This window comes from Ranitomeya variabilis, chromosome 6 (genome assembly GCF_051348905.1).
Source record: "Ranitomeya variabilis isolate aRanVar5 chromosome 6, aRanVar5.hap1, whole genome shotgun sequence".
Lineage (NCBI taxonomy): Eukaryota > Metazoa > Chordata > Amphibia > Anura > Dendrobatidae > Ranitomeya > Ranitomeya variabilis.
Genome location: NC_135237.1, coordinates 562,903,287 through 562,918,359, shown reverse-complemented (window position 1 = coordinate 562,918,359; position 15,073 = coordinate 562,903,287). Strand labels below are relative to the sequence as shown.

Below are 15,073 nucleotides of genomic sequence, written 5' to 3'. Positions count from 1 at the left end.
GACAGCAGGCAATAAATCATTGCTCCATCAATAGTCACAGATTTATAATTCTACAGGATCCCAACTTAGGGGACCCCGGCACCGATTCGAAGAACACAGATCTGGACAATTGCTTAACTATGGATATGTTTACGAAACCCAAGTTGGGACCATCCGGTCACCTGAAACCCATGGATTCGTTTGGAGAAATCAGGTTGGGACCATCCGGTCACCTGGCACCTATGGAAATGTTTGGAGAAACCAGGTTGGGACCATCCGGTCACCTGGAACCCATGGATTTGTTTAGAGAAACCAGGTTGGGACCATACAGTCACCTGGAAGCCATTAATTCGTTTGGACAAATTAGGTTAGGACCATCCGGTCACCTGGCACGTATGGATATGTTTGGAGAAACCAGGTTGGGACCATCCGGTCACCTGGAACCCATGGATTCGTTTGGAGAAACCAGGTTGGGACCATCCAGTCACCTGGAACCCAAGGATTCGTTTGGAGAAATGAAGATGGGACCATCCAGTCACCTGGCACCTATGAATATGTTTGGAAAAAGTAGGTTGGGACCATCCGGTAACTTGGCACCTAAGGATACGTTTGGAGAAACCAGGTTGGGACCATCTGGTCACCTGATACCTAAGGATATGTTCAGAGAAGCCAGGTTGTAACCCTATGGTCATTTGGCCCTTGTACCTGAATGGACTGTCATTTTCCTAAGCTTGTCATTACCTCCTCACTGTGAGTGCCACAGGTGGGGTTAGTCGACCCTGAGAGCTCTGAAGTCGCAGCTGCTCTTATCCCGGTGGGTCAGCGGAAGGGTGAGACTCTGTAATGTGCACCATCTTGGGTACTGTGCTGGGACTGTTCTGTGTGTTACCTGCCTCTTTTGTGGGCCAATAAAGCGTTGCCACACTGGTTAACCCTCACCCTGTGTTGTCTGAGTAGTGTTACGCCCACATTAAAGGGAGAGCGAGCGTTCAGTGGGATGATCCCTGGTCCATGCGGTTTCGACTAGTGGACCTGGGTGACCACCGACCCCCCCGTATATCCACACTGTGTGTGGGGGAATATACTGTGGGGAAATCATATTGTGTGGCAGGAATATATCTCTTATGCCATACTGAGCAGCGAGGTTCTGCAGCAGCTTTACCTTTATGGCAGAGAAGGAACAGACCAGCATGAGCCCCTTGGTTTGTAGTGATGCTTTGCCATGGGAGCAACTATACAGGAAGCGTCAGAAAATTGCTCACGTGACGATTCGTTAGTATCAACTCACATTAGAAAAACATTGCCGCTTTCTTCTAAAAAAACCGCCACACAGGTCTACAGGCTGTGTACGGTATAGCATCTGCAGCATTGAAGTCGGGGCCCCACAGTGATGGTTACTATGTGGCCCCCATGGCTGTTAACCCTTTCACAGCCCTCCATTCACTGATAGCGCTTGCTCATCTCCTCCTATATGGGGTCGGCGCAGCAGTGGGCATTGCCCATGAGGGGTCTGCTGTAAGCTGTGGCCCCCTGCAGTGCCCGATGTCAGGATGTGGAGGGATGGCCGTCACTCACCGCCTGCGCTTCGTCCCACTTGTCCCGATTCTCGTCGGACAGTAAGTTGCTGATGATCTGCACGAAGTTCTGTGGGAAGAGACGGAAGAAACCGTCAGCATGACAGCTGGTCAGCGACGTCCCACCTCACGCCACAGCAGATTTACCACCCAGACCCCCGCTCTCCACGTGGAGCCCCCCGGTCTTCATGCTATTCTCGGCGGTCCACACATGTCCGTCAGGAACATCATCTCCTCTACATTGCTTCCTGCCAGCTCGGATACTCTCATCCTCCATGTGCTGGCTGTGAAGACGCATCCAAGCTGAGATGTTCTGTACATGACACTGACTACTGATGTGTCTGACGTGTGGTTAGCAGTATCTAAGCTGCATCTAAGCCTAAGCCATGAGTGACATCATCTGCTGCATTGCTACTGTACCTAAGGCTATCCTGTGTGATGCTGACTGCTGAGCCGTGTAACTAATCCTATCCTGTGTGATGCTGACTGCTGAGCTATGTATATAATCCTATCCTGTGTGATGCTGACTGCTGAGCTGTGTATCTAATCCTATCCTGTGTGATGCTGACTGCTGAGCTGTGTATCTAATCCTCTCCTGTGTGATACTGACTGCTGAGCCATGTATCAAATCCTAGTCTGTGTGATACTGACTGCTGAGCTATGTATCTAATCCTCTCCTGTGTGATACTGACTGCTGTGTATCTAATCCTCTCCTGTGTGATACTGACTGCTGAGCCGTGTATCTAATCCTCTCCTGTGTGATACTGTCTGCTGAGCCGTGTATCTAATCCTATCCTGTGTGATACTGACTGCTGAGCTGTGTATATAATCCTCTCCTGTGTGATACTGACTGCTGAGCTGTGTATCTAATCCTCTCCTGTGTGATACTGTCTGCTGAGCCGTGTATCTAATCCTATCCTGTGTGATACTGACTGCTGAGCCATGTATCAAATCCTATTCTGTGTGATACTGTCTGCTGAGCTATGTATCTAATCCTCTCCTGTGTGATACTGACTGCTGTGTATCTAATCCTCTCCTGTGTGATACTGACTGCTGAGCCGTGTATCTAATCCTCTCCTGTGTGATACTGTCTGCTGAGCCGTATATCTAATCCTATCCTATGAGATACTGACTGCTGAGCTGTGTATCAAATCCTATCCTGTGTGATACTGTCTGCTGAGCCGTGTATCTAATCCTACCCTGTGTGATATTGACTGCTGAGCCGTGTATCTAATCTTATCCTGTGTGATGCCGACTGCTGAGCCGTTATCTAATCCTATCCTGTGAGATACTGACTGCTGAGCTGTGTATCAAATCCTATCCTGTGTGATACTGTCTGCTGAGCCGTGTATCTAATCCTATCCTGTGTGATAATGTCTGCTGAGCCGTGTATCTAATCCTCTCCTGTGTGATACTGACTGCTGAGCTGTGTATCAAATCCTATCCTGTGTGATACTGTCTGCTGAGCCGTGTATCTAATCCTATCCTGTGTGATAATGTCTGCTAAGCCGTGTATCTAATCCTATACTGTGTGACACTGTCTGTGGTGTCGTGTATCTAATCCTACCCTGTGTGATACTGACTGCTGAGCCATGTATCTAATCCTATACTGTGTGACACTGTCTGTGGTGTCGTGTATCTAATCCTACCCTGTGTGATACTGACTGCTGAGCCATGTATCTAATCCTATACTGTGTGATACTGTCTGTGGTGTCGTGTATCTAATCCTACCCTGTGTGATATTGACGGCTGAGCTGTGTATCTAATCCTATCCTGTGTGATGCTGACTGCTGAGCCGTGTATCTAATCCTATCCTGTGTGATACTGACGGCTGAGCTGTGTATCTAATCCTCTCCTGTGTGATACTGACGGCTGAGCTGTGTATCTAATCCTATCCTGTGTGATACTGACTGCTGAGCCGTGTATCTAATCCTATCCTGTGTGATGCTGACTGCTGAGCCGTGTATCTAATCCTATCCTGTGTGATACTGACTGCTGAGCTGTGTATCTAATCCTCTCCTGTGTGATACTGACTGCTGAGCCGTGTATCTAATCCTATCCTGTGTGATACTGACTGCTGAGCTGTGTATCTAATCCTATCCTGTGTGATACTGACTGCTGAGCCGTGTATCTAATCCTATCCTGTGTGATGCTGACTGCTGAGCCGTGTATCTAATCCTATCCTGTGTGATACTGACTGCTGAGCTGTGTATCTAATCCTCTCCTGTGTGATACTGACTGCTGAGCCGTGTATCTAATCCTATCCTGTGTGATACTGACGGCTAAGCTGTGTATCTAATCCTCTCCTGTGTGATACTGACTGCTGAGCTGTGTATCTAATCCTATCCTGTGTAATACTGACTGCTGAGCTGTGTATCTAATCCTATCCTGTGTGATACTGACTGCTGAGCCGTGTATCTAATCCTATCCTGTGATACTGTCTGCTGAGCCGTGTATCTAATCCTATCCTGTGATACTGTCTGCTGTACCTAAGCCTATGATCACTGTCTGCTGTATCTAAGCCTAACGCTGCTGAGCTGCCCAGATGTGATACACCTCTCTGTACCCTCTCACCTGGACGTCGTTGGATGAGGGGCTGTGGTACGGCCGCCTGAAGATCTCGGTCATGTTCCTCAGACTGTCCACGATGGATAGGATATCTCCACTATAACTGGCTCCATCTTGGGTTGCATCGACCAGACTCTGCAGCACCCCCGAAACTCCTTCCCCATTCTGCCCCCTCTGAGCCTTCGAGAGGTGCTCCCTGATCTGCAAACAGACACATAAGGCATCACCTCAATCACAGACATTAAAACCAAAAACACGTGAGCGAGGGGTGTTGCCCTTTAAATCAACTTTAGAGGTAATTCCCCTTTAAATGAAAAATATCCAATATGGCCGCCGCTGCAGCTCCCCCAGCGGTGGTCGTCCAGACAAATCTGCCTAATGCAGTGATCCTAGAGCAGAAGGTGTCCAAACACGGCCGTCCTCGGCAGCACGCAGCCCTCTAATGATCGGCACAAAACGCGCCGGCACACTCCCATGCTCATCAGTCCGAGGATCGGGGTGTGCGGGATCGGACTGTGCTCGGCCTCTGCTGCTCATTCCTGCATTTCTCCCAATAACAGATTTACCGGCTTAGGGCTCATTTAGCGGAAAAAAAAAGAAAAAAAAGTGAAACGCGCCAAAAGTCGCCATAGAAAGGTGAGGGAGCGCTGGCGGTCTGCTGAGCACATAATCATACAAATCACAGGAGCACTTAACCTATTCCCTCCCCCCGGAGGTCTCGTTTCTGGAGACGCCACCAGCCCGCATCATTACAGTGCCAGCAGCACGACGCGTTTCACAGAAAAAGGAAAAAAATGGAATAAAACCATAAATAATCAGACCGGAGGAGACGCCAACCGCTATTTGTTATCTTACCATCTGCTGAATATTCCGGTAGTCAAGGGAGACACATTTGATGTACGTCGGAGGCTCCCAGTACGCTTCACCCACCTCGTCCAAAACGCACTTTCGGAGAATGAGTCCTGCAAACGAGCAGCGGCATTAAAGGGATATTCCCCAACCAACCCATAGAGAGGGATCTCCCATAAAATCAAAGGGGTTTCCCTGAAATGTGAATCTGTAAATCCAATACAATAACTGACCATTATATGCCTGGTTTCCTTTTTTTTTTACCAGTTTTCCCCTCTGCAGGCTCTGGTGGGTGGAGACTTGCTGTTATGATGTCTCTCATACACAGCACACATGGTCAGAAGCAGCAGCATGAAAGAGGAGATTATATAGTTGTACTGAGCAGTGTAGATGTGAATCCAGTTCTGGGCAGATATAAAACATTTACTAGAAAGAAGCAGCATGGAGAACACTATACAGCAGTACTGAACAGTGTAGCTGTAAATCCAGTACTGGGCCTGAAATAAAACATTTATTAAAAAGCAGCAGCACTGAAGTCCTTACACACAGGACTGAGCAGTGTAGCTGTGGATATAGCTATGGGTAGTGAATAGTCATGAGCGATTGTGCTCTGATATCATGTTATCCGAGCATGCTCAGGTGTTATCCGAGTATCTTGGGTGTGCTTGAATAATACGTTTGAGTCCCCGCGGCTGCATGTCCCACGTCTGTTACACAGCCACAACAATGCAAGGATTGTCTAACAAACAGGCAAGCAGTGTTGTGGCTGTGGGGACTCAAACATATTATTCAAGCACACCCAAGATACTCGGATAACACAATATCCAAGCACGCTCGCTCATCACTACTACCTAACAAACATCTACTAGAGAGAAGCAGCTTTGAGGACAAATTTACAGCAGTACTGACAGTGTAGCTATGAATCCAGTACTGGGGGATTTATTAGAAGGCAGCAGCATGGAGGACCTTACACACCAGTACTGAGCAGTGAAGCTGTGAATCCAGATATAAACATACATAAATATGTATATGGATTCACAGCTTCACTGCTCAGTACTGGTGTGTAAGGTCTACCATGCTGCTGCATTCCATCTATCTATATAATTGTCTAAGGGGTACTTCCGTCTGTGTTTGTCTGTCTGTCTGTCTGTAATGGAAATCCCGCGACAGGCACAGTCCGTCCGCCCGCAAATTGGCCCCTCCCTACTTTCGTCCAGTCAGTGCCCCCTCCCTACTCCCCTCCAGCCAGTTCCAGTGTGTCGCCCCATCCCGGACCAACTTTTTACTATTGATGCTGCCTAAGCAGCATCAACAGTAAAAAGATATCTAATATATAAAGCTGAATGTGTGTGTGTGTGTATGTATGTATGTATGTATGTCCGGGATTGGCATCTGAACCGTAGCAGCTACAGCCACAAAATTTTGCACAGTCACACGTCTGGACCCCGAGAGCGTCATAGGCTATGTTGTGAGGTGAAATTTTAACCCCGCGCTTTCCAATTCACCAAACAATTTTGCCCCTATCTACATAATGGGGAAAAAGTGAAAGGAAAAGTGTTGGAGGCGTCGCAGCTACAGGCACAAAATTTTGCACAGTCACACGTCTGGACCCTGAGAGCGTCAAAGCTATATTGTGAGGTGAAATTTTAACCCCGCGCTTTCCAAGTCACCAAACAATTTTGCCCCTATCTACATAATGGGGAAAAAATGAAAGGAAAAGTGTTGGAGGCAAATTAACAGCTGCCAGATGTGAACAAGGGGGACTTAAAGAATGACAGCGATGGCACCAAAGAGTATATACTGTACAGTTGCTAAGGTGGGGCCCCAACATGGGATAATCACACCACCACGGGGATATGAACACACACACAAAATGCGCCACACACTACCACGTGCTCGAACACATATACCACCCTCAGTGCACATTTCACCACACATACACCAACCTCGCCACATAAAAGTAGAAACACAAAAGTCGCCGCTCAAAACTCGCCACGCGCAAAACTCTCCACATGCAAAACTCGCCACACGCAAAACTTGCACACGCAGAAAAATTGCCACACGCAGAAAAATTGCCACATGCACAAAAGTTGCAACACATGCAAAAGTTGCCTCACACAAAACTTGCACATACTCAAAAGGCACCACACATAAAACTCGCCACGCGCAAAACTCGCCATGCGCAAAACTTGCTGCACACAACTTGCTACACTAACCTGTCACATGCAACTCGACACACAAAAAGTTGCTACACGCATGTCGCCACACAAAACTCATCTCACAAAAGTCCCTACATGCATGTCGCCACACGCAACTCAACACACACAACTTGACACACGAAACTCGCCCTAAAACACACACAAGTCTGGTATCCTTCAAAAATAAAAATCTGATTAATAAGCAGACAAACTACAAGAGCAACAAATGTACCATATAGGAATCCGGCAGCTGTCAGTCACATGACCAGTCTATTATGTGTATGTGTGAGCTAATATATACTGCCAGGGGGTGGGCTTACTGTTGGCTGGGGATTTATCAGGCTGCCATTTTAGCTTACAAATACTGAGGTAAAAATACTGACCAAATAACGTGTGAACGAGGGCTAATACAGGAGGAGATGGCATACAGCTATATACTATATACAGGAGATGACACACAGGTATATACTATTTACAGGGGAGATGACACACAGGTATATACTATATACAGGAGGAGATGACACACAGATATATACTATATACAGGAGAGATGACACACAGGTATATACTATATAGAGGAGGAGATGACATACAGGTACATACTACATACAGGAGGAGATGACATACAGGTATATACTATATACAGGAGGAGATGACACACAGGTATATACTATATACAGGAGCAGATTACCTACAGGTATATAGTATATACAGGAGGAGATGACACAGGTATATGCTATGTATAGGAGGAGATGACATACAGGTATATACTATATACAGGAGATGACACACAGATATATACTATATATAGGTGAGATGACACACAGGTATATACTATATACAGGAGATTACATACAGGTATATCTAATATATAAAGCTGAATGTGTGTATGTATGTATGTGTGTATGTCCGGGATTGGCATCTGTACCGTCGCAGCTACAGCCACAAAATTTTGCACAGTCACACGTCTGGACCCCGAGAGCATCATAGGCTATGTTGTGAGGTGAAATTTTAACCCCGCGCGTTCCAATTCACCAAACAATTTTGCTCCTATCTACATAATGGGGAAAAAGTGAAGGGAAAAGTGTTGGAGGAAAATTGACAGCTGCCAGATGTGAACAATGAGGACTTAAAGAATGAGAGCGATGGCGACAAAGAGTATATACCGTACAGTTGCTAAGGTGGGGCCCCGACATGGGATACTCACCACACACGGGGATATGAACACAAACACAAAATGCGCCACACACTACCACGTGCTTGAACACATATACCACCCTCAGCACACATTTCACCACACACACACACCAACCTCGCCACATAAAAGTCGAAACACAAAAGTCACCACTCAAAACTCGCTACATGCAAAACTCGCCATATGCAAAACTAGGCTCACGCAAAACTCGCCACACGTGCAAAACTCACCTCATGGAAAACTCACCTCATGCAAAACTTGCACACACAGAAAAATTGCCACATGTACAAAAGTTGCACCACATGCAAAAGTTGCCTCACACAAAACTTGCACATACTCAAAATGCACCACACATAAAACTCGCCACGCGCAAAACTCGCCATGCACAAATCTTGCTGCACACAACTTGCTACACTAACCTGTCACATGCAACTCAACACACAAAATGTTGCTACACGCATGTCGCCACACAAAACTCATCTCACAAAAGTCGCTACATGCATGTCGCCACACGCAACTCAACACACACAACTTGACACATAAAACTCGCCCTAAAACACACACAAGTCTGGTATTGTCCTTCAAAAATAAAAATCTGATTAATAAGCAAACTACAAGAGCAACAAATGTACCATATAGGAAATACGGCAGCTGTCAGTCACATGACCTGTCTATTATGTGTATGTGTGAGCTAATATATACTGCCAGGGGGGAGGGCTTCCTGTTGGCTGGGGATTTATCAGGCTGCCAATAGCAACCAATCACAGCTCAGCTTCTATTTTGCTACAGTTAATTAACCTGAGCTCTGATTGGTTAATATAGGCAACAAAGACATTCTCAGTATAACAAAGCTAATATATGTTGTGAAATGCTTCTATTTGCTTAGTTTTTGCCTTTTAATAATTACATTTCTATCTATTTGTTTTGTGGTTTTTGTGTGCAGAATAAATTTTTGTTAACACATTCTATTTTGCTAACAGCAGTCATTAACCCGGGCGAAGCCGGGTAGTACAGCTAGTAAAATAATAAAAAAAATAGAAAATCGTGCTATTCTCACCTTCCGACGCCTCCACAGCTTTCCCGCTCCTCCCGATGCTCTCGGCAGCCTCCGTTCCCAGCGATGCATCATCTGGGTAATTTCGCAATGCATCGCTGGGAACGGCAGCTGCCGGCAGCATCGCGAGGAGCGGGACAGCTTCGGTGGACGACGGAAGGTGAGTATATAACTATTTTTTATTTTAATTCTTTTTTTCACAGGGATATGGTGCCCATACTGCTGTAAACTACGTGGGCTGTGTTATATACTATGTGGGCTGTGTTATATACTGCGTGGGCTGTGCTATATACTATGTGGCCTGTGTTATATACTGCGTGGGCTGTGCTATATACTACGTTGTTGCTATATACTACATCGCTGTGCTATATACTACGTGCCTGTGCTATATACTACATGGCTGTTCAATATAATGCGTGGGCTGTGTCATATACTACAGTACATCGCTGTGCTATATACTACGTGGCTGTGCTAGATACTACGAGGCCGGCCGCGACCAATCAGCGAAACGCTGTCCGGCCACAAATTGATGGGGGATTACAACCACGCTTCGTTGATTGGACGCGCCCGGCTGGCCGCGACCAATCAGCGATATTGGTGCGGAATTTAACTCCCACTCACAGCGCGACATACATACATACATATTCTAGAATACCTGATGCATTAGAATCGGGCCACCATCTAGTATATTACATATATATCCACATACTAGGAATAAGTAGCCTGAAGGACATTACACAGCATTTGTAAAAAGCAGCATGGGTGACATTATACAGCAGTACTGAGCAGTGTAGCTGTGAATACAGCACTTGAGTCACATAAAACAGGAGAAAGTGGAAAGATGGGGGAAAAGTTGCTTATAAGGGAGAAGAAGCACATTCCTCTGATGAGATACAAACGTTTCCCAGATCTGCTTGCAGTGTTGATTTATGCTGCTGCTATCATGGAGGATTGTCCACACTGGATACAAATTGCTTCTGAAATTTCTTGTGACTGAGGAGAATTAAGAAGCTGGAGAAGATGCGCACACCCCCGTGATCAGGTGTAGACCTAGTCTCCTTCATATATTAGGGGCTCATGCGCCTGTTCTGCTACCTCCATCAGTCCCCACACACACGTACGCTAGAGGGTTACCTCTGTGTGCCCGGTGATAAAACTGAACTACCATCGGGAGTGCCAGGAAGTGTTATCATAGGGACACTTTGGAAGAAACGCTGCATGTGCAGAACCTCTGAGTGCTTAGCAGGAACTTTCTATCTTTCTGTGTTTGCATTAAACAAAATCCGCTCCAATAATCTGAGCTGGTAAATATACACAAAAGAAAGCAGAGCTGAAGTATAAAGCACGGAAAAGGGCAGCAGATAGAACACTCATGTAGCCTTGCTGCTAAGATGGAGAAACGATATCCTAACAGAGCAGCGCTGCAGGTGAAAGCATGAAGGAAAGAAAGTAGCAGTTGGGTCAATCATGAGACAGGAGGTGGATTTCAGACTTCCACAGACTCCAACAAACACTGCAGCTGAGCTGGAGTCACTGATCACAGCTCTGCTGTAAGCAGCATTGGATGGACAGGGGAGGGGCAGAACATCAGTGTGAACCAATCATCAGGCAGTACAGCATTCTGGTGGGAGGGGCAGAACATCAGTGTGAACCAATCATCAGGCAGTAGAGGACTCTGGGAGGGGAAGAACATCAGTGTGAACCAATCATTAGGCAGTAGAGCATTCTGGGAGGGGCAGAACATCAGTGTGAACCAATCATCAGGCAGTAGAGCATTCTGGGAGGGGCAGAACATCAGTGTGAACAATCATCGGGCAGTAGAGCATTCTGAGAGGGGCAGAACATCAGTGTGAACCAATCTTCAGGCAGTACAGCATTCTGGTGGGAGGGGCAGAACATCAGTGTGAACCAATCATCAGGCAGTACAGCATTCTGGTGGGAGGGGCAGCACATCAGTGTGAACTAATCATCAGGCAGTACAGCATTCTGGTGGGAGGGGCAGCACATCAGTGTGAACTAATCATCAGGCAGTAGAGCATTCTGGGAGGGGCAGAACATCAGTGTGAACCAATCATCAGGCAGTAGAGGACTCTGGGAGGGGAAGAACATCAGTGTGAACCAATCATCAGGCAGTAGAGCATTCTGGGAGGGGCAGAACATCAGTGTGAACCAATCATCAGGCAGTAGAGCATTCTGGGAGGGGCAGAACATCAGTGTGAACCAATCATCAGGCAGTAGAACATTCTGGGAGGGGCAGAACATCAGTGTGAACCAATCATCGGGCAGTAGAGCATTCTGAGAGGGGCAGAACATCAGTGTGAACCAATCATCAGGCAGTAGAGCATTCTGGGAGGGGCAGAACATCAGTGTGAACCAATCATCAGGCAGTAGAACATTCTGGGAGGGGCAGAACATCAGTGTGAACCAATCATCAGGCAGTAGAGCATTCTGGGAGGGGCAGAACATCAGTGTGAACCAATCATCAGGCAGTAGAGCATTCTGGGAGGGGCAGAACATCAGTGTGAACCAATCATCAGGCAGTAGAACATTCTGGGAGGGGCAGAACATCAGTGTGAACCAATCATCGGGCAGTAGAGCATTCTGAGAGGGGCAGAACATCAGTGTGAACCAATCATCAGGCAGTAGAGCATTCTGGGAGGGGCAGAACATCAGTGTGAACCAATCATCAGGCAGTAGAGCATTCTGGGAGGGGCAGAACATCAGTGTGAACCAATCATCGGGCAGTAGAGCATTCTGAGAGGGGCAGAACATCAGTGTGAACCAATCATCAGGCAGTAGAGCATTCTGGGAGGGGCAGAACATCAGTGTGAACCAATCATCAGGCAGTAGAGCATTCTGGGAGGGGCAGAACATCAGTGTGAACCAATCACCAGGCAGTAGAACATTCTGGGACGACCGCAGCCTCTTGCAGACAGTGCAGCTGAGCTGGAGTCACTAGTGGTCATATCACGGCAGGAGCCTCCACAGGATCCGGCACAACCAAACTTGAGGAATTGGAGGATTTCCTTGGGATGTTCTTTGCGGGATGGGAGCGACGTCAGCACCAGCCCTTACCTGTGGCATTTCGGGGGCATCGCACCTCGGCCGTGTCTCCCGCTGGGGTTTCTTGCCAAACCAGAGCGTAACTCTCCTCAGGACAAATCTCGTGGGGCTCTGAGAAGACAGAGAGATCTCTCGTTAAAGGTCAATCCTATTTGCCAATATAGTTTTCTTTTCCCCCCCTGACGCCTCGTTCTCTGCTCACAGCGATGTAGGAGTGAAGATTAACTGCCAGAGCGAGGAGCCAGAGAAGAGCCAGGGAAGAGGGAGAAGTACCGGTGCCAGCTCGTGTCATCGGATGAAACATGTCTGGCGTGGGGAGTCGTTACCAGCTACTATTTACTTGTTAATTACTGGCGACCACTACATCCAATGTAGGGATCCAGCGGATTCACAGACCTCCGCCGAGTTACTCCACAGACCTCCACCGAATTACTCCACAGACCACCACCGCGTTACTCCACAGACCTCCACCGAATTACTCCACAGACCACCACCGCGTTACTCCACAGACCTCAGCCGAGTTACTCCACAGACCACCACCGCGTTACTCCACAGACCTCCGCCGAGTTACTCCACAGACCTCAGCCGAGTTACTCCACAGACCTCCACCGAATTACTCCACACACCACCGCCATATTACTCCTCAGACCTCCACCGCGCTACTCCACAGACCGCCACCGCGTTACTCCACAGACCTCCGCCGAGTTACTCCACAGACCTCAACCGAATTACTCCACAGACCACCACCGGGTTACTCCACAGACCTCCGCCAAGTTACTACACAGACCACCACCGCGTTACTCCACAGACCTCCGCCAAGTTACTCCACAGACCTCCGCCAAGTTACTCCACAGACCTCCACCGAATTACTCCACAGACCTCTGCCAAGCTACTCCACAGACCTCCGCCGAGTTACTCCACAGACTGCCACCGAGTTACTCCACAGACCGCCACCGAGTTACTCCACAGACCTCCGCCGAGTTACTCCATAGACCGCCACCGAGTTACTCCACAGACCTCCACCGAATTACTCCACAGACCACCGCCATATTCCTCCACAGACCTCCGCCATATTACTCCTCAGACCTCCGCCGCATTACTCCACAGACCGCCACCGCGTTACTCCACAGACCTCCGCCGAGTTACTCCACAGACCACCACCACATTACTCCACAGACCTCCACCAAATTACTCCACAGACCACCGCCATATTCCTCCACAGACCTCCGCCATATTACTCCTCAGACCTCCACCACATTACTCCACAGACCGCCACCGCGTTACTCCTCAGACCTCCGCTGCGTTATTCCACAGACCGCCACCACGTTACTCCACAGACTTCCACCATATTACTCCACAGACCTCCGCCGTACTACTCCACAGACCGCCACTGCGTTACTCCACAGACCTCCGCCATGTTACTCCACAGACCACCACCGCGTTACTCCACAGACTTCCGCCGAGTTACTCCACAGACCGCCACCGCGTTACTCCACAGAACTCCGCCAAGTTACTCCACAGACTGCCACCGTGTTACTCCACAGACCTCCACCGAGTTACTCCACAGACCACCACTGTATTACTCCACAGACTTCCGCCGAGTTCCTCCACAGACCACCACCGTGTTACTCCACAGACCTCCACCGAGTTACTCCACAGACCGCCACCGCGTTACTCCACAGACCTCCGCCGAGTTACTCCACAGACCACCACCGCGTTACTCCACAGACCTCTGCCGAGTTACTCCACAGACCACCACCGTGATACTCCACAGACCTCCGCCGAGTTACTCCACACACCGCGTTACTCCATAGACCTCCGCCGACTTACTCCACAGACCGCCACCACGTTACTCCACAGACCTCCGCCGAGTTACTGTACAGACCACCGCCGAGTTACTCCACAGACCACCGCAGTGTTACTCCAAAAAATGCCACCACGTTACCCCACAGATATCAGCCGAGTTACTCCACATACCTTCGCCGTGTTACTCCACAGACCACCGCGTTACTTCACTGACAACGTCCACGTTATTTCACTGACCACCACCGTGTTACTCCACAGATTACTGCAGCAGTGTTACTCTACACTAAAACCATTGAAAAACTGCAGAATATTTCCCATCATTTTAGGACGGGGGAACAAACTACAGAAATCCTATCAAACAACATTAAATACCACTCCTGCCCTGAAATACTCTGCGCTGCTGTGAGCGTATTATCCTCATTGAGCACTTCAAACTGAGATAAAGTAAAGTTATAATACTGCCAAAAATGCTGAAATAATACCGCCACACCGATAACACTGATGGGGGTCTTACACGTTAGGAGTTTATATATTGTACAGGTCACAGCAAGGGAATGAAATAACATTTCCTCTCAAATACTACACCGCTCACACAGTGCCCAAAACCAATGCTAAAAGCCGCCATACAGTGCTAAAATACTTATTCTATATAGTTATAAAAACACCAGTGAAGAAGTAATGCTGCTATATAATGGCAAACAGACTCGCATAGAGTAACCGAACATTCCTGCCATACAGTGCGCTACAATAATACCACCATACAGGGCTCATTATACAATACGGAAAT

The 15,073-nt window shown here is 47.9% G+C and overlaps 1 protein-coding gene across 9 annotated transcripts in view; it reads right to left on the bottom strand.

The window, feature by feature from the left end:
* Positions 1 to 15,073, bottom strand: part of ADGRB1 (adhesion G protein-coupled receptor B1) — a 478,004-nt gene that overhangs the window by 279,956 nt on the left and 182,975 nt on the right. For all 9 annotated transcript variants that reach the window (XM_077271339.1, XM_077271330.1, XM_077271332.1 and 6 more), the window contains exons 8-11: positions 12,493 to 12,591; positions 4,977 to 5,083; positions 4,128 to 4,322; positions 1,555 to 1,623 (exon numbers count right to left, since the gene is read on the bottom strand). In XM_077271339.1, coding sequence (XP_077127454.1) covers positions 1,555 to 1,623; positions 4,128 to 4,322; positions 4,977 to 5,083; positions 12,493 to 12,591 — 470 coding nt within the window. The remainder of the gene's footprint in view (positions 1 to 1,554; positions 1,624 to 4,127; positions 4,323 to 4,976; positions 5,084 to 12,492; positions 12,592 to 15,073) is intronic.